The sequence below is a fragment of the Anarrhichthys ocellatus genome, unplaced genomic scaffold (assembly GCF_004355925.1).
Source record: "Anarrhichthys ocellatus isolate YVR2014 unplaced genomic scaffold, GSC_Weel_1.0 scaffold40, whole genome shotgun sequence".
In the NCBI taxonomy this organism is placed as follows: domain Eukaryota; kingdom Metazoa; phylum Chordata; class Actinopteri; order Perciformes; family Anarhichadidae; genus Anarrhichthys; species Anarrhichthys ocellatus.
Window position 1 is genome coordinate 4,077,512 of NW_022280070.1, and position 20,323 is coordinate 4,097,834.

At 40.4% G+C, this 20,323-nt stretch overlaps 2 protein-coding genes across 4 annotated transcripts in view; both read left to right on the top strand.

Annotated features, from left to right (window-relative positions):
* LOC116394689 (protein tweety homolog 2-like) overlaps positions 1 to 14,838 on the top strand; it is a 25,027-nt gene extending 10,189 nt beyond the window's left edge. The window contains exons 4-15 of one of the 3 annotated variants that reach the window (XM_031867955.1): positions 1,930 to 2,150; positions 4,929 to 5,024; positions 6,553 to 6,625; positions 8,908 to 8,977; positions 9,084 to 9,139; positions 10,600 to 10,692; positions 10,777 to 10,869; positions 11,893 to 12,035; positions 12,156 to 12,341; positions 12,430 to 12,508; positions 13,333 to 13,345; positions 13,803 to 14,838. In XM_031867955.1, coding sequence (XP_031723815.1) covers positions 1,930 to 2,150; positions 4,929 to 5,024; positions 6,553 to 6,625; positions 8,908 to 8,977; positions 9,084 to 9,139; positions 10,600 to 10,692; positions 10,777 to 10,869; positions 11,893 to 12,035; positions 12,156 to 12,341; positions 12,430 to 12,508; positions 13,333 to 13,345; positions 13,803 to 13,843 — 1,164 coding nt within the window. In that variant the 3' untranslated portion in view covers positions 13,844 to 14,838. Of the gene's footprint in view, positions 1 to 1,929; positions 2,151 to 4,928; positions 5,025 to 6,552; positions 6,626 to 8,907; positions 8,978 to 9,083; positions 9,140 to 10,599; positions 10,693 to 10,776; positions 10,870 to 11,892; positions 12,036 to 12,155; positions 12,342 to 12,429; positions 13,550 to 13,802 lie in introns of all 3 variants that reach the window. The other 2 variants (XR_004213476.1, XM_031867954.1) reach the window with 2 other exon arrangements.
* Positions 14,839 to 15,911: 1,073 nt separating this feature from the next.
* On the top strand, positions 15,912 to 19,503 carry LOC116394695 (charged multivesicular body protein 6-like). Its single transcript, XM_031867964.1, has 8 exons — positions 15,912 to 16,184; positions 16,617 to 16,726; positions 16,984 to 17,071; positions 17,339 to 17,425; positions 17,830 to 17,895; positions 18,122 to 18,202; positions 19,007 to 19,073; positions 19,203 to 19,503. The coding sequence occupies exons 1-8, from the start codon at positions 16,119 to 16,121 to the stop codon at positions 19,250 to 19,252; spliced, it is 615 nt and encodes a 204-aa protein (XP_031723824.1). The 5' UTR covers positions 15,912 to 16,118; the 3' UTR covers positions 19,253 to 19,503.
* The last annotated feature ends 820 nt before the right edge of the window (positions 19,504 to 20,323 follow it).

The following is a 20,323-nucleotide window of genomic DNA, read 5'->3' on the forward strand; positions in this document are numbered from 1 at the left end:
TATGTATATCCTGTATATTTATATATATTTATTTATTTATTTTATATATATATATATATAGTTTTATTGTCACAGTTAATACAGTAAATCTCAGATATAGAAAATCACTTAAAGGCAAAGCAATTCAGTTGCATGTGAATTGGCACTCGGACTGCTGCTGCTGCTGCTGCTGTGAGCCTCAAATCAGTGAGTTTCATTTAACAGGCTTGTCCAATATGGAGAAGCCTCCTTGTGACCCGCTTTCAGTAAAAGTGAGCTTTAATCCATTTTAAGAGAAGACGGGACGGTCCAGATTAGGGAAATGTGGATCACCCAGAGCAGCTAGCTGATGGATCCCATTTCTTGCACTCAGGCATATACAGGCTCGCAGATAAGATTCGGGGCATTGTGGCAGGAGCTGTGTGAGATGATGAACATAGAGGTGGGGAGTGAGAGCAGTTTACTGGCAATCACATATCCCCCCTGGGAGTTGGGGAGTGGAGGATGGGCCTGTATCTTCGCCTCATCTCCACATGGACATTCTTTCTTGCTAACAAATCATTATCCCTCTCGACTCCCTCGAATTTAATCAAGAGTGTTTGAAATGTTACACTGTCAGGGAGACTGACTGAGATTCGTTTTTATCTTCTTCGTGGTCAGTTTTCGTAGCGTGGGAATGAACAGCCTTACTCAGAGTGTGAGGAAGTCATGGGTGTAATGGAGTGTAAAGATGATAGATAAAGAAAGAGGGACTGCTGCAAACCACCTCAGATTAGAATATAGAAAGCAACAGAATTAATTAAATGCTCAGAATTAGTGGAACCTCCTACTCAGTGTAATGTTAAATATACTGTTTCTAAGTAATTGTAGTGTGGGTGTTGTGTGTGTGTGTGTGTGTCCTTCTTAAACCAGGGTCCTCTTGCTGAATTCTTGTGGGTTAAAGAGGTCCCTTTACAGTATACTTACTGTTCCCAGAACTGTTCTTTCTGGTGGAGAGTAAGCGGAAATATCAACACCATTCTCATATCTGTCTATTAAATACAAGGCTACATGCCAACATCCAATTAGCTTAGCGTAACACAAAGACTGGAAACAGGGGAAACAAGTAGCAGTCCGAAGCTAACAAAGCGGGTAAGCATATTTCCCAAAATGTTGAACTTTTCCTTTAAAATAAAAGAGAAAATGTATTGTCTTTCTGCAAATTACATATACATATCATGTTTTCACAAATATTAAACCCAAAGCCATAAAATTAGATTCAATTGCTTAGTGTTAGTCCGTGTATTTAAAGACCAATCATTTTACGTGACAGCAGGTTTCACACACATATTTTTAATCTTGATGGCAAAGTTTCCTTTTTCTTCACATTTGCAGAGTGTATTGTACCTTGAATGCACTTTGTTTTAGAATATCTTTGTACAGTAACTGGGTCAACTTCTTGTGCATGAAATGTGGCTATGGCGGAGAAACAATTCCCACCTGTCGGCTTAAATTGACCTGTTTCTAACTCCATTGATGCTGTGAAAATGCAGGCATTTACTGCATCACATTGTTTTTGTTCAAACAGGAAAGTAAAATGTATTTACTCTACTCCACCATGCCTCCTCCCACTCCATTCTGACTATCAAAGACCCCTGTGATAAGAAGTCTCCCTGGTATTGTTATCAGTATTCCGCTCTAACATTGTTTACCTGAATAAAACACACGGTTGAGAAGAAAAGTTAATCTTCCCCCTAAGGGAGTGCTCCCTTTGGTTCTTTCCCCTTTCTCTATATTTTCAATCTTCTTTTTATGAATGTCTTTTTATGAATTTATTTATGTTCCCATTTCCCTTAGACCCTGTTTTCTCTCTGACTCCGCTTCACCTCCTCCCCTCCCCCTTCTCTCTTATTCTGTTACTACTATTTTCTTTCATTTCTTCTATTTTCTGATTTTTGGTTTATTTTCCAGGTTGCAGGATCTCTGGGTAATGCTGAAACTGGACTCAAAACACACCTGGAACGCCTGGATGAAATCTTTAGCACAAGGACCGACTACCTAAAAACTCTTCGCTTCATGCAGCTCATGGTCAACAACGTCATCCGTGAGATGACTACTCTGCCGGATATAAACAAAGCCAATGTTGACTTGGAGGCTATCGCTGACCAAACAGCCTTCATTGAGTATTACAGGTAGGTGGAGCCTGGGGAGATTGACACTATTTAATTGTGTCTGTTATTGGTTTGAAGCAAATGTGCCCCTTAGAATGGGACTATACAGTATGTGATCCAGACGAGTGACGGAGCAGATGGGATTTTATCGATCTTCCCTCTGGAACGCAGACCAGAAAAAGCTATTTTCTCTTGATTGCTAAATAAATGAAAGCTGAAATTGAGCTTATTGCCCAGTGTGCAGTTTGAGATCTAATGCTTGTGTACCAACAGAATGGTATGCATGGAAGAGTGGCTATTAGACCATAAATGATCTCCTTACCCCGCAGACCACTGCTCACATTGATTGCAATTATTGTTTTCATGTGGTTTTCTCTTTGGGAACTTTCTTTTCAAAATAGGAACTGTGAAGAATTAATGAGAGGCCATGACTGAAATTCAATAAACGGAGAGAAAAAAAAAATAAACTCAATCAACAGCAAAGTAGTCCAAATAAATATAATATCCTGCATTAATTTAGGAGAGGGATGGTAATTTATGTGACTCCAAAGGCTGCTGCTCCAAACTGTGAGTGTAATTTTATAGCTTCGGTGGCTTGTTTTATTCCACAGCACATAAAACGTAATAGTGCTGTTATGCTGTGAAGTCTCACATTTGCAACCTGTTCATTACAGTACTCTAGGAGTATTTTGGACTAAATTGGAATGAGTGACTCACGGGAGACAGCTTTAGGGTATAGTGTGGTACCTTCTGCAATAGCATTTGTTTGATTTACATTATAGATGCAAAGTTAGTCAGGGAACAGAGCTCATCTGGATGTATGCGAGCAAGTTCTGTAGCGACCTGAAGTTTATTTCATCTAATCAAATTCATCCCATAACTCCTGTCCTGTCCCAGTAGGTTGCAGATTTAGTAGAAGTAAATTGCAGTGTGAAGCAGTCATTCTGAAACAAACTAAACACTGAAGTGCTATCGCTTCTTCAGCCTCGTTTCACCTTAATTCGACTGATAAAAACGCATGTTGAATCATATTTGTCACCACTTTTCATTGCTTGCGTGAAATCTGCATTCTACAGTACAACACTGATGAATTCAAGTCTATGCCCCCAAAAGAGTAAAAAAAGATGTGCATGGCTCTCACTTATGTAAGTGTGTGGAGCAAGAGGATTAACAGCACAGTGCGCTGCTTTGTTTACTTGTTATGAGGCTCATCTCCCTGTGTCTATGGACGGTTGTGTTAGTCACCTAGCCCCTGGTTATATACGAGATAGGCAGTCTCAGACAACCTCCACTGCAGCTACATTTTCTTTTTAACTTTATGCCTAAGTGTTTTTGCTTAATATTATTGCATATGTCCAAGATTTTTACGACCTACTTTCTATCCTTTTTTACTACATATATTGTCGCCATAAAAGTGCAAAGAGAGAATGGGTGTTCACTTGTCTATCGCCATCCAAACGATCTAAGAAAGCGGATGATTCATGGTTGATGACCTCAAGAGTCCGTCTTGCTGGTTGCCGTGTAAGCCTGTGTGTAGCAGAAAGTGTGTGTGTACACAACAATACAGCAACAACTTCTGCATAGCTCTGTTGTCAAGGTCTTAATCAGTCCTTCTACTTGAATCATGAAATAAGAAAAAAAATTGTTTAATCTATTTGTTTGATCAACAAAATTGTCAAATTGATTTTTTTTTTAATATAAAACCAACATAAGTTGCCATATTTTTTTCTTTGCTTCTCATTAATGCAGCTTTGGTTATAGCAAATGTCTCTGACTTTTGGCATGGCACAGCACAAATATGCACACTGTTGTATCACTGGTAGTGTTCTCTCACTGACATATTTCCATTATTAATTGCATGCATACATATCCCCACATGGTGTGGTGTTATATCCTGTCATGACACCAGATCCTTCTGTAGGACTACAGTTGCTACTTTGTGCATTCTGACACCAATCTCCTGGGCTTTGATTGAATTTCATGCAGCCATTGAGCAATGAACAGCCTGTGGCAGGGCTTTATTGACGAACTGAAAATGTTATGGCCAACCCAGTGTTAGTCGAACAAGGGAAGAAATGACACCGTTCTGTTTTCCAATATTATATCCCCCCTTCCCTATTCTGTTTCTGTATTCATCCCCGTCCCTGTCCTCAGACAAACGATCCGCAGTTGTGTTTGTGCAGATAAAGTAACGTGCAGCCTCTTTTAGTGTTTATCTCCAACCGTATTCCCTCCTCTGAGAGCAGTCTGTTTTCAAAGTCTATTAGTGTACATCCAGACTTCCTCACATAGCATGAGAGAATCATATTCTCTGGTGACCTTGGTGTACAGATTTACAACAATACTTCTTAGCCGGAATCTTCAGAATTCACCATCCTGAACGTCAGTGTCTGTAATTTCCTTTGTCATTGCTAAAAGATTTATAACGCTACCGGGGCTCGTGGAGTTAAGAATGAGTCATGAGCATTCCCACGTGTTTGGTTGGTCAGAACACACTCTCACACACACACACACACACTTCAAGTCCAGGCTGCCTTGTGAAGGACATTTTCAGAGCTTGAAAAATTGATGCCTATGGATTTGTGGTGCTGAATTATTAAGCCAACAGGCTGGAAATTACCTGAAACAGATGGGCTCTAACTAGGAGACAAGAATGCTGGTGTACAGCACACAGATCTCACACTTTCGGTCCCGAACATATGTTGGGCCAGCACTTCCCGAGGCTTGTCCATAAAGTATGCAGTCTGCAAGTGAAAGCGATCAATCAGAGTTGTTATACTGATGCCTCCTGTCCCGTAGATGGCTGATCTATCTGCTGCTGCTGATCCTGGATCTGGTCATTTGCTTGGCCATGTGCTTGGGGATGGCCAAGCAGTCTCGAGGGCTGCTCATCATGTAGGTACCCCCGAGTGTGTATGTGGAGGTATTTGCTTTTTATCTTGTTTCTGAGGCCTTTTTTTTTAGCTTTTTCTTGCGGTCGATCAATGTTCTCTTTGGCCTCTGCCTGGATCACAGACTGCAGGCAGACAGGGCACCAGTCAGCCTCACTGGCTCCATATTGGTCACTCCATTAACGGCACCAGCGATCGCATTACATCTTCAAATAGCACTGATAATAGCACTGCCCTTAGCCGTCTCCTCAGTGACTTGCATTTTATTTCCACATACAATTAAAGGCAACTCTACGGTGTTTTACGCTCAATCAAACCGACTGATCAGTTTGCTGAATGTAAATTTCATGTTTTATATCAAAATTGATCAAAAACAGAGTTGTTTCTCCTCTAAACAATAGAAAATAAGAACTGGAAAGATTGGGAATAGGAACATTTTGTTGAGTAAATTGCAGCCATTCATTTAAACCAACATCGATGTCTGACAAGCATATCCATAGCCAGACTTCCCATCCCATTTGCCCAATTTAGTGCAGCCTACGTGTCGGTGTTAGCGGAGGATGCCCAGGATCCCTCCTCACATCTCTCTCTGATGGGTCTCACTAATGCCTATTGATCGCACAAGCAGGATGAGTCCGCTCCCTCAACTAATTATTAAGTGCTCTCAGGCTACTTTATGGGTGCTTTCAAGAAGGTCCGAGAAGTGAGTTGAGAACGGAAGCCCTCTGTAACCTTTTTACATCCATCAGGAGGCCATTCCTCTTTTTAGTGGTTTATCTCCCTAAAATGTACATCACTTTCTCTTGTTTCTGCCAGTGATCACAAAGAAATTGGGGTTAATAGTGGGGAGTTTTTTTTATTTCGTTTTTTTTTTCTCATAAAACCACCTCCACAATGTGAAGACCCTGTTGAACTAATCACTCTTTCCAGACAAAAAGGGGGCAGATAACACAAGAGGTCGACAAAATCAAATATTGTGGCAGCTTTTGATTGACAGCAACATCGCAGAGTGATTGACAGCCATGATTGACAGAAAGAGCAGCCAATTAAGATGCTGCCAGTGGAGCAGAAATGACAAAATGGATCAAAAGTGCCCAGACTTCGAGTAGTATTATCTTCAGTTGTGCCGTTGTGAGACCTCGATTAAACAAGTTCTCCAATCAAACATATCTGAATAGAATAGATCTTTTCTCTTGTTTTATAGAAGTCTCGAGAAAACGAGTAAATTCTGCATGGAGTCGTGAGATAATTTATCTTTATATCACCCTCATAATAAATAGTACTACGGCCGTATCGTCTAATCTACGGTGCACCAGCACAAAGTGTGAGTTGGGCCTCTGTCTTCAGGCAGAGGGAGAACAATTCCCAAGCAAACGCTGAAACGAATAAATCAAATGAACCAGGTGAAAAAGAGCTGAAGATCATTATTACAAAGACAAGCTGATTCATCTGCTCCTCCCCATGTGTCTTTGTCTTTGTCTGTGCCTCCCTGTCACCTCAATCGTTCTCTCCCTTTTGCTGTTTTCCTCCAGGATCATGGCTTTTGTAGTGCTGTCTATGATCCTAAGCTGGGCCTCACTGGGAGCGGGCACTGCTACAGCTGTGGTGAGAAGACACTGTCTTTCTTTAAAATCCTAACTTACTTGCTTCTCATTTATTTATTCATGTCGGGTTACATTTTATATTCTGCTCTTGCCAACCAGTTTGTTATTTGTTAACCCACAGTGTTGGTGGAAGGTGGTGGTTCTTGTATTAAGCTTGCCATTGCTTCCCCAGTGGTTTTACTGTCAATAAGCATGTGTTCTTGGACATATCTGTATCTGTTTGTTCAGTCTACAGCGGGCACTTTTCTACGGTCAGTCATGCAGTAAAGCTGATTACAAGTCCCTAGCGTTTTGGGTTTATCAACCCTTAGCCCTATCGTTGTAAACAAAGCTGTTTCTAGCTTTAATTACTGGCGCGGTTTTCTTCAAAATCTCTTCTTTTGTTGTGCTCGGCTTTATTTTTCTGTTAGTCCTCCTTATGTCTGACAGATTGCGCTCTCTTCCTGTCGGTATGCCATGTGTTCAGTACATCTGGGCTTAGTGTGTTTAATGAGCTCGTATTAGGGGCACTGTCTGGGGTAACAAAGAGTAACCCCTTACTTCCAGCATTCCTCTATTCCCGCTGTCTTTTCTCCTCGATCTCCTCGCCTTCCGTAGATTACTCTGTCGGTGGATTATCCCCAAGGAATTTACATCTGGACAGCTGTTTAAGTGAGGCAAGAAGAAACGAGAATGAAGCAGAAGAGGGGTTGATAGCTGGTTTTAACCTGGAATTAACTACACAGGCGTGAAATATAGACACATATCTTGTGGTTCTCTGTGAATGCAGAGCTTCTCTGCAGGTGTAAAACCCGATTACCAATATCACGGACTGTGCCTGTGGCTTAGTTTAGCCCATTATAGCAGAGCATGAACCCGCATTCAAACCAAAATAGTTGAGCACAGCTTTTCTCCAGCAAGCATCTCTTTGTCACTGTGAGACTGCTGCGTCACAGGTAGGGCTGTCCTCGACCAAAGAAATTCTTGGTCCACTATCACTCAAACAATTTTGTCGACTAATCTATTACTTGATTTAATTGATAGATCTGTAAAACTGAGTTTCTCCACAAATAATCAAGCAAAAACTTTAATTATTGTGTCTTCAAGAAAAGCTGTAATTATCCAAAAAAACACAGTTCAAATCATTTGAGTATAGGACCGTATGCAAAAAAAGTAAACTTTTTGCACCTGCACATCATTACTCAAAAATTGCATGGTGCAAAAACATGGTGTGTCTTGAAAGCAAGGTAGATGATGGTGGTGGCCTAGAAAATGCTCGTAAATTTATACATATTTGATGAGACGAAGCATAAACAAAATGTCCCCGCTTGTATAATGAGATAGTGATGAAGGGCAACATCCTAACGGTGCCTGACACACGTTGCTGTACAGCTTTTGCTGAGAACAAATGTCATGTGATCCCAGTCCAGTTTAGAGATGTTGGTCATCTGAAATTGAGGTGAAATAAGTGTAAATCGAAGGTTATTTGTGTCTATTATGTGTTTTGTCTTGCTTTATAGATGTATTTCCATGCGTGTTATTTAGTTGCATTTCATGTTTTTGGGTTTTTTTTTATAGGCTTTGTAAAGTCCTTTGAGCTGTGCTTTACAACGAGAGGCTGTAGAACGATGCTTTTGATTGGGGCTGACATGAAAAGCAGTGGACTCAAGAATTATATTAGAAATAAATAACATGAAGCTTTTGATGTTTCATTCGGCATCACAGCAGATTTCTTGATCCCTTTGAACTTGATCAATTTGAAGAGCGGCCTGTTATTTTCCACCAACTGTCAATTATGCATGTCTTTGAGAAGTTATTAAGTTATTTTTGTTTTGCCCTCTTTTTGTGTTCTAGGGAAGAAGTGCAGAGAGACTGTGTGACCCTTAAATTGTTAATGCATGCCCATTAGCATGGTCTCCATGGATGTTTGTCAGAGCATGAACATATTTAGTAGATTTCATCGATGGTCATCAAAGCAACTAATGCTCTCTACATGGTCAATACAGCAGGAGGCCAGTCCCTACATACCACACATGTTTCTGTGTGCTTGTTTAAAGCACGTGTGTGTGTGCATTTGTGACGATACCAACATTTCACAGACTCACTCACTGCGAAGTTAAATGGTGATAAAAATATTGTAAAACAAATAGTTTGTGTTGGGTGAGAGATTCACCATAACTGCCCAGTGCAAACTCAGTTTCACTCAGTTGCAATAAATTGGATCTAGTTCATAGCTTCAATACATATTGCACTTCTTTCTGCTCTATACTTGCAAGATTACAGCATGTTGTTGTTTTCCTACAGGGCACCAGTGACTTCTGTGTGTCTCCAGACAAGTTTTTTGTTAACCAAACCAAGGATTTCCTCAGTGCAGGTGATTCATTTCAATAAGCAGAATTGCACAGACACCTCTCTGTCGTTGAATCTTAAGACACAATGCTAATCTGTCTCCCTGTCTCCCTGTTTCTCTCACCCTCCAGATGTTGCACACTATTATTTGTTCTGCAGCCCGAATCTACCAAACCCTTTCCAAAAGGTATTGACAAAATGTCCAAAGTCTCAGCTGTCTGCTTACGCATGAATCTTACACGGAGTCACACGCTGGAAAATGTATTTCTATTTTAAAATAGTTTTTTTCCATGTTAGATGCCAAGCTGCTAGATCATCATCGGGCCCTAATCAGATAAGCTCTGAAAAATGAGCCCCCAACACTAATTTAATTACCCAAAGTGATAAACTTTGATCAAAGAATATTCCTTTTTCATATGCCGTTCTCCAAAAATTAGCCGTATCTTTTACCCTGTGCATAATCTCTGCCTTGGGGTACTCTCACAAGCAACATTTCTGAGTTATTTATTCAATTTACTCTATATCATGCATAAAGGCAACCACTGTTTAGAGGCAGCTGGAAAATTCGTAGGAAGGAGGAAAAGGAATTAAGTATCCTGATTTATTTCTGTTTAAAGACATCAGCCCATCACTTCTTGCATACATGACTTTGGAAAAGAAAGATTTAGACAACTCAGACATTCTTAGGAGGCTAAGTATTGCTCCTTTAATTGCAAGTGCATTAGAAATATGTACAATATATATATATATATATATTCAAAGCCAGCAGACTTAAACATAACCTTGTATTATAAGCACAAAACTCAATTTTTCTTCCATTGTATTTTTTTTATTTGAAATTATTTACAACTAGATGTCAAATGTGGTCTTGAAACTAACGGCTGTGAAATAAAGTTTTGTAAGAGGCATAGGGCTGAAGGTTAAGGTTATCTTACTGTGTATGACCAGGTGTACCAGATGAGGTTTTCAAATTCATGAACAGGACGATGAAGTCAGCCTCCATGATCACTTAATCTATCTCTGCACCCAGTGTAAAGTCGTGGAGCACAGAGTGAGAAAGTGATGCCGACTCACAAATGACAAGCTTGAGTAACGCTCCACCTTCCCATCACAGCAACTTGCACGGCATCATGCAATTTAAGATAGTGTGATCATATTACGCCTTATTAATATTTCTACAGTTAAGATAGTTAGTTAGGATTTTGTTTCATGAGCAGTGCTGTTAGTGTAAGGCATGCATTGAGGGAATTTGTGAAGGATAAATCCATGACCAATATGTGTTTAAAACCTGCATGCTTTGTTATCATCACAGTATCCATAGGGATTAAAATGATGCCTGTTAAGTGGGGAAAGATAATCTTTTCCTCTGATGGCCTAGTTGATATAAATATTGCTCTTTTGTTTGTGCGTGAGATTGGGTTGGGGGGAATGGGAGGAGGGGACAGCGGGCGAGACGGTTGGTGGCTAATCTGGGCCTATCTGTCTGGAAAGAAATGTGTCCTAAGCGCATTAGGAAGCCTCTTTTAACACCAAATTGCTTGTTGACATGCTGCATCCAAACAATGCTTTACTTAATACGATCCTCTCTTTGTTTGCTGTATGGATGTCTGTGCATGTGATGTTGGTGGGCGATTATGTTTTTTGCAGTCTCTGACAATCTGCCAGCGTTCTCTGACCACCATGCAGATCCAGGTCCAGGGCTTGCTGCAGCTCTCTGTGCCCGTCTTTCCCACTGCTGAGGTAAGTGGCTGGCTGACGGTCTTTTACAGACCATTGGAAAATGTGTATCATTCTCTCCTGTCTTTTATACCTTTTTTCATACAGAGAGACCTTTTGGGGATCCAGCGACTGCTGAACTCTACCGAGTTCAGTCTACACCAGCTAACAGCCTTGCTCGATTGCCGCGGGCTACATAAGGTAAGGTCAGATTCCTACCAGGACACTTTTTAATAGGACTGCTTCCTAGCATAGCTCGGAGCCACTCGGAGGACCAACTTGACTGATGTTTAACCATACCTCTATGTACTTCTCATAGACCGACCTGTTTTTATAGACCATTGCAAGTGGCGTTACACTCTGTCTCTGCTAAAGTGGCTCCATCCACCAACCCCGGTTTTTCTCACTTTAAAGTTTACGTTTGGCAAGTTTCAGAATGTCAAGAGTTTTATCTGGAAAGGGAATAAGATATCTCAGTGCTTCTCGCTGCTGTGATCGCAACATCAGATGTCTTTCATGGCTTTTAGATCCTATGACTATTGTATTCTGCGTGTGTTGTAGGTGAGTCATTTTTTAACAAAAGCATATCAAGGTAAGGTGGAGGGTGGATGTGCTCTATTGTCACATCTGTATTCACTGCGTCAGTGTGGTGGTGGTTTAGTGAACGCGGAGGTCAACATGCACGCCTGTAACATGTGCTATTTACGATAAAAGTGAGGATACTCTAAAAGACTTAATAATGCTGAATAACAGTGACAACACACACAGAGATTCAAACAAAGTCGACACTGTTCTCAGAGCTGGTTGGTCAAAACAAACAAAGAATGCGTTTGTTACATGTCATCAGAGTAACATGAGTGTCTCAATACACTGCATTGTGTTTGTGTGTATAAAGTGGTCCGTCCATTTCTGACATATCGTCCGTGACAGGCTACAGTAAGACAGAGAATTCACACTTAGAATAGAGATCTAATGTTGCCCTTTGAAATACATGACTAGAATGGAAGTCAATTAAATGTAGTGGCATAAACAACATGTGTTTTGTAGTCCATCAGTCTGCCCATGTTATGTTTGTCCAAACAACTCTTTTACGTTTATGGATTGATGTCTGTGGGTTTAGAAGATAGTTATACTAACCTAATACACCTAAGTTCTCTTTGAAAGGTAATATTTTTACTGGACACTGACAATAACTGACTGTACTATATGTGTCCATTCTTCTAGGACTACCTGGATGCCCTAATGGGTGTGTGCTATGATGGGGTGGAAGGGCTCCTCTACCTCTCCTTGTTTTCTCTGCTGGCTGCCTGCGCACTCTCTGCCATGCTGTGCGCAATTTTCAGAGTGTGGACACTAATGGGCAGCAGGTCAGAACCAAGCGACCCCCTTATCCCATTACGTACTGCCCGACAATGCACAAATTGTTAACGCCTGCACTCTCTCTGTTTCTCTCTCTCTGTGTGTGTCGGTGTACCACTTTCATCCAGAGACAAAGAGTATGACGACATAGATGAGGAGGACCCATTCAACCCCGAGGCACGGCGGCTGTCCTACAACCCCAGAAGGTCCAACATCCACAGTTTTTGTAGTTATACCAGCAGCCTCAGTAGCCAGGCCAGCCTTCATCCAGCTCCGCAATCTGCCTCCAATGTCATGCCACCTCCTGAATACATGTAAGATCAACAGATGATGATAGTATATGAGTATTTGCGTGTTTCATCTCTTACATTTGTCCTTTTTTCTTTTCCCTCTCCGCCACAGGAATCAGTCCATGCTGTTTGGAGGGAGTCCTCGATATGAGAACGTGCCGCTGATAGGGAGAGGATCCCCGCCTCCCTCGGTGCGTTGGCCCTATGAGGCACTAGTGTCCCTAGTGTGATGACGATGATGGCACTACTGACCACAACACTAACAGAAAGCATGCATAAAAACGCCATGAATGAAACAATGCATGCACACTGTATAAAACCTCACACTGTCAACAGTTAGTGAGGAGAGTTTGCAAGTGATGGAGGACTGCTCTCTGCTGGCCATTTACTGAAGTGCATACACTTCTAGCCCAGTGCCATCTCTGTATGCAGACACACACTCTCACTACTAACCTCTGAGCATATGCTCATGTTTCACCATTGCCTTGGATTGCAGTTCTTATTCTTACAAAGTAATGGTTTAATAAGACTAAGGAGACAACCATAGGTTTTTGCGTTGAATAAAGACAGTGCAGGTACCTAGTTTTAATGGTAGAACTCATAGTCTTTAAGCGTGCAGTGTGCCTCCGGAGCTGAAGTTAGATGATAAATTAGGCTCGTAAATCTCATTTAGGTGAAGTTTTTTTTCTGTTAGGTTTTTTTGTTTGGGTGGCTGAGTCAGTGCTTAAACTGCATTCACAGCGTACCAAAGACTTGAAAACACCTTTTGAGAGAAAGAGAGGGAGAGAATGTGGAATGGACCATTGATTGAAATGTTAGTGTACCTCTGTGAGACACATGTTTAACAGATACTGCCATGTTTTGTTTTGTGTAAAAGAGGATTTTTTGTATCAGCTCCGCAATGCATTTTACTCATGCTGTTATTTAAGCTGTCTCTCAAAATGTTATCTAACTGCTGAATATTGACCAGTGTTTTGTAACTAACCCTTTTTATTATTTTCATTTTTTCACTCAGACTTTTAAAAACCGTAAGTTTTTATCGTTGTCTAACTCCTTCCCTGGTTTGTTTTGATTTCATTTTCATTCCACTCCTTGAAACTGTGGGCTTACCTCTGTGGTGCTGCTTGCTGTGCAGAATGTTTTAACCTATAACCCCAACACCCTCTTAACACTCCATACAGTACGTCAGCTGTGTGACCTTCCGGTACTGTTTTATCCACAGAGTGTTTTATGTGAGTGTAACTTATTCTGTGACCCCTGACTCATACCCTCTGTCTGCTCTTCACCTGCTCTTTAAGTCCCTCACTACATTAAAGTACCACCCCGATTCCACAACCTCCTAATTAAAGAGCAGCTCATAATTAAAAGAAATACTCTCCAAACTTGGATCAGTTTACACTATTTAAATATCTAATTTGATTTTAAAATGCTGTTGTTTAAATGCAGATATACTAAATTTTGTTTTTTCAATCATTTCCCTTGCAGTACTCGCCCAGTATGAGGACCACCTATCTATCTATGACTGACGCCCAGATCAGACACTTTGGGACTGACTTCCAGGTGTAGCCTGCTGCCTACTGAATCCTTTTTAGAGAGACACTGTCTGAGACTCTGGGTTCTTACCGAGGATGCTGTCTTCATAGCGTAATCCTGTTTGCAGGAGCTGCAGCCTGCTGTCCCAATCTGAGACATGAAAGCAGGCCACATGAGGCTATTAACTCAGAAACACACCAATGCAGTGCTCTGAAAGCCCTGCATGCAGTTTTGAACTGAGAAAGCCTCTAAAACTTAATCTCAAGACTGTTGTTGATGTTATTATGATGTTTGGAAACACTGTTGATCCACTACAAGCATTTCTGTGAGCCAAATCAGGAGCCTCTGAGCTGATTGGATCAAAAATGTGTTTTTCCTGTAGTCCGGTGGCCTGCATGGATATGATCATCAATACCGATAGTATTTTGATGGGAAATGGGATGGCTGAATATGACTCATAGACCTTCCATCATAGCATTTAGATTTTTACAAAATACCTACTCTTTGACGGTAATTTATTCCTTTATTTTTTGGGCCTTTTTGTAATTTGTAATGGTTCTGTGAAATGAAACACCATTATTTGAACCTGTCTTGAACAACAAGAAAAAATGAAAACCATTCCAAATATTGTGGTTTTGTTGTGAAGCCAAAGATGCAACTTAGTTGATATTTGTCTGTATCTAATGTATGACCTGCTGATCAGCCACGAGTCAAATAGTCATAGCTGAGGGGTCTATTATTGTTTTGCTATATTTGCAGCTGTTGCATGTGGGAAAATACCCCAAGACTAATTAAGCACAACAGAATAGGATTTGATTAAATCCAGGCATGTATCACTGTGCTGTTACACAGCTTGTGAAACATGAACTAAATTTGTAGAAATTTGAACTTTGTTCTCAGATCCATACCGTCAGTACCTTGTGAATGAGAAATTGTTCGAAAAATCTGTATGTTTTCTGTGTTGGATAATATATCAAAGTAAACTAATATTGACCATAAATGCTGTATTGTATTGTGTCTCCACTCCATAAAACGTCTTACAAATAACGTTAAAAGAGATATTAATGACAGCTATGTCTTGAATAATACACAACATTAAAGAATAACTTGACATCGGGCTAATTGCATTGTCAAGTTCACCACGACATTTCCCTAATTAATTAGTTACATTAAGACAATTACTTATTGTCTTACCAGGTTTTTAAATGTTATGTTTAAATATGCAAATTAGGCATTATCTCATCAAATATGTGTTAATTTGCATAATTCCCAATACATAAATCTGTTCGTTGAAGCCAGATTAAAAATTCTTACATTAAAGTCAAAGGTTTTTACAGAGGGAATCTTGGATATCTCTTTCTGTTAACAGCCATTACAAAAAATATATATTTCGCCATGTTTCTATGATGATGTTATATACATCAGGCTGTGAATGGTATATGAACAAACACCTCTCTGTAAAAACATTCAGAATATAGATAGGAATGAAACTGGAGATATTTAGCTAACTTTGGGTGAATTTAAGACACAAATAGACAAAGTGTAGTAAGATATACAACTAAATGTGTATGTTAGATTGTTTCATTCCCATTAGTCCAGCAAAATAGCCCAAAATGTCAACATTGATTAGTGCATGAAAAAAAAAGTTTTTGCCTGGGGTGTCTCCCCTTCATTAATCTGATCAAAACAAAACACACGTGGTACACTAGGAACTGTATAATTGAAACGATAAACCTGTATTCTATTCAGATGTGATGACTGTTGAATAGACACGCTGCAGCATCCTCCTGTCTCAGCTCAGGTGGGTCATTTTCACAACATTGATTGCTGTCCAAGGTGCTGATCCTGGAACCCTCCGGGGAGTCTGGAGCTTTCCAAGGTAACCGATCAGCTGCTACATGTGCTGCTACATGTGCTGCTACATGTGCTGCTACATGTGCTGCTACATGTGCTGCTACATGTGCTGCTACATGTGCTGCTAACGTTAAATGATATGTAATGACAGTTGTGATATGGCTGCTCTATCAGGATAATGAAACGAAGCGATGTTAGTCGGAGTTCCAGACTTGAATGAAGTCAAATACTACAGACTTTCAAATTTAATGTCCTGCCTCGCTTGCCGTAGGAATCACGGACTGTGGACATGGTGGTAGTCAGTTAGCCTGCTAGCCATTTGTTTTGGCTGTTTATTATCATGGTAAAATGTTCGATAATATGTAATGATCTGTCTGTTGATGAAGGAGGATGTGGAGGGGATGTGGCTGAACAATGGGTACCGTTTTTGGGAGAAAGAGTCAACCTACGCGTGTAACGGAACAAGACAAAGCCATTTTGGTGAGCTGATAGCGGTGGTAGCAGCAGATTAGTCCCGTTACATTAGCACAAAGGCTACTGTTAGCTTGCTGCACAGCGCTGCGGGCTGCTAGGCAACATGGACTAATGCTAGTCTGTTTGTCTGTCATTCAGATTGAGACTGAAGTCCTCTGTTGGGACTAACGTTAGCTAGAGAGACGTGTTGTCCGTCATCTGTGAAGGGAAAATATAACCCACTGTACATTACAATGTAGTACAAAACACTCTTATTACTTTAACTGTTGGACACATTGTCAGATATGTGGTAATCCAACGTATTGCACATATATGCCTACAGTTTTTGTATTAATGAGTCCCCCCACTGGGGAGCTTTCTAATCTAATTCAGAATATAAGCAATTTCGTTACTTCATTACTTAAAAATACATCTGACTTTGTGTTGTCCCCCCCCCAGCAATTGAAGCAGCAGAGAGATAAACTGAAGCAGTACCAAAAGAGAATCACCCTCCAGCTGGAGAAAGAGCGACTTCTGGCAAAGCAGTTGCTGAAAGATGGAAAGAAAGAGTAAGCATGTCCCCATGTAGTCAGTAGTGTGTGACGGTGATTAGGAGTACTGTCGGTAGATTAAATAACAACAGTACACGCATGACATGCAGAACTTCACACAGACACATTTGAAACCTCCTGAGGTGCAGATCTCGCCATGGGCTCAATGAAATCATCTATGTTATTCTGTATATGCATTCTGTATGGCTACCTTACAATAAACATGCTCTTTGCTGTATTATGTATTTTTTTTTTCTTTGTATTTGTTATTGCAGAAAAGCACTGCTGCTTCTTAAGAAAAAACGATATCAGGATCAGCTACTAGACAAGACTGAAAACCAGATATCCAACCTGGAGCGGATGGTAAGTTTTGTGCGATTATGCGATTTGATGTCATCGTGTTTTAAGTCACCAAGCCTCAGCCAATGGGTGTGTCCGATGTAAAGTTCATGCACTTTGTTTTAAAGAGCAAGGCGCATTTTTTTAACGTGATGTGAAATATTAAGATAAAAAGTCAAATCTTCCAAGGTCTGCTTATTCATGTTCTGCAAAAATGCAAGCTTTACCTGAGCTAGAAAAATCTGTATGTTTGGACATTTTTATGTTTTACATGCTAATATTTGTCAACAGGTTCAAGATATTGAGTTCATGCAAATTGAGATGCAAGTCATGGAGGGACTTAAGGTTGGCAACGATTGTCTGAAGAGTATGCACGAGGTAGATATGCTTTCATGTTTCTTTCCTGCCTTTTGTGTTTAAAAATATGCCTCTCACCCCCCCCCCCCCAAGCTTTAGATATGCGAGAGTACACGTCAATAATGTCAAAGGTTTTAACTGATAAACACACTTTATTCGATGTGATCCTTCAGGCGAGGATTGGGCAGCGGAGCAAGCTTGTGGTTTGTGTTAGCATGGCCGATGCACATTGTTTGAAGATTAAGGGATTAAAAAGCAAAGCCTTGACTACAGCGCTGTGACTGCAGCACATCTTTGGATACAAGTGTACAGATATTTGCCCTGGAAAATTCACAAGCCCGCCAGAATGCGAGGAAAACACTTTTCATCGAAAAAACACTTTTCTTCTGTAATGTTGGATTTCCTTTTTTCTTGGTTTGTGACAGATCATGTCGGTTGAAGATGTGGAGAGAATCCTGGATGAGACGCAGGAATCAATTGACTATCAAAAGGTAAATGTCTGCTTGATGTCACAAACTGTATTTGAGTAGTATCTTTAATATCTTCATGTTACAGTATCCCCTACGTTTAGAGGACGCAGACTGCTGTAATCTGGAACTCTCCTACACATTGTATATAGATAACTGTCCATGTTTATAGTACGTCAGCAGAAGAAAATCTGAGCTGTCCGTCACTGTGCTGTCGGCTAACACATTTTCTTTTTTTTTGCTCCTTCAGCAAATAGATGAAATGCTGGCTGGAGCCCTGACGCAGGAGGACGAGGAGGCTGCGTTAGCAGAGCTGGAAGCTATCACTCAGGTGGGCGTTGCGCTACATCTTTAACCTTTTATAAACACAGAGAATGTGTTTACACCCCCCCCCCCCCTTGGTATTTACAACCTGGTGTAACTACAGGCTTCAACTGTTTGCCACTTACTGTAGCGCTTCCTCTGGAGCAGTGGTGAATCTGTGATTCAGAGTTAAGTCAAGTGCGGATTTCATACCCAAACGGCATGCTGGTGTTTTGACCAGATATAAGAATAAGTGTAGCAAAGTTAGAGGCCACAAAATCATCATTTGTGTGTAATAACAGGCTGTGTAATAGAAACAGTTGTGGATATGAATTTGGCTGATTGCTAATAATTAAAACCTCAGCAGATGTTTCCTCTTTTGTGATCTAATTATCTTTCCAAACGACACCCACCCTCAAGCCTATCAAACGACACAAATGACTATGTTTCACACTTGAACACAGACGCAGACTCCAATTCTGAGTCTTCTCAATTTGATAAAAAGGCAGCAAGCAATGTAATATTCATTTTAACAGTTTATCTACAAATGTTTTGGATGTTTGGGTTTAATAACTTGCCTCTATTTACACATGTGGCTTAAAATAGAACATTAAAAAGTACAGTGCTTAGTTGTATCAGGGACATTAAAGGAGAGCGTCAAGAAGTAAAAGATTCAGAATCCTCACGCTTGCATTGCTAAAATGTCACATTTTTTGGAAGTAAAAAACACTTTCAGCTTGGCAAATAAATACTTTTGTGCCTTTCTTAGTCGGTCAGTGTAACCTCTATTGTTTCAACGTTTACTGTTACTCTGTCCCATCTCATGTAACAGGGAGAAGATTTAGCGCTTCCAGAAGTCCCCACTGAGCCGATACCAGAGGTCCCAGAGACACATAAAGGTGAGACAGGTATACGGTTGTTTTTCTTATTTCACATCATGAAGCGTTCCTCACACACTTCTTGATATATTTCTACAGCAATTGATGCCAGATTGATCTTATTTGCTTTACTTTGACTTTCTTTTCTAGAGAGGAGAGAAGCAAAGGACAAGCCAGACAGAGAGATGTTAACAGCCTAGAACAGAGTCAACTTCTACTGATGGACACTCTGTTGATTTCACTCTTTCATCCTTAATTGTTAGTAGATGAAGGTGGGACCTGCACACATCAGTGCCCCCCTGAAGTATCTACATAAAGGATTTGTATTAGCAAAGAAATGTCACATTGTAACTGTTATGGTTATGGTGTAACAGAATGAACGGACACATTTTTAGATGTTTTACACATTCATTTCAGTTGTTTTCCATATTAAATTGAGCTGTGGCCACAACATGAATTCTTTTGACTTGATATGTTGTTCACATTTTCATCTTGTGTATCATGCGTTCTCCAGAAGGGGGCACCCTTTGCTAGTTTTCTTTTGACTCAACAAGTTTACAAAACAGGTGTGTTCATTCGCATCCAATTAGCAAAGTGTGTGGTTATTGGCAGAAAGTAGAAAGCTCATGTTGCTGATATGTGGGAGATGTTTGACAAGAAAGCCAGTATAGTATTTACAATCCTACACTAAGTGGGCACTTAGACTCTAATTGGCATGTACAATGAAACTACACACAAAGTACCCGCTGTGAGAAAAACATCACCTATGGTGTTACTGACTCACTTACAGACTTCTGCTATGCAATTGCATACATAAAGCTGTCTTTGTAAACACAGAGAAGATAAACTTAACGGGGACAACTGTCATTTTTTTTAGGTTGCTCAGATGAAGGCAACAGTGTGCACAAAGGCTTTAATGGGCAGAGGCAGACAACAAAATGCACCATGCTGCTGTGGACATGGAACACTGGGGACACGATACATACTCTAAATGTGTCTATTATGTCTTTTTATTTGCTGGATTGGTTTCATTTAAAGCAGCCAATCTTTGCCAGAATGAAAGCAAACGGGTTTGATTTGCGTCTTTGCTCTGACGACAACATGACAGGGTCCCTCCTGCAGTATTTAATCACCTTGTGCAGAGTTTGGCTATATACAAATTGTTTTCGATGAATGCAAATTTTAGAGAACTGTGTCTTTTAAGCTCATAACAAAATACAAAATCAACAGGCAATTACATAATAAATACTTTTTTTTTCTTGGGCAAGAAC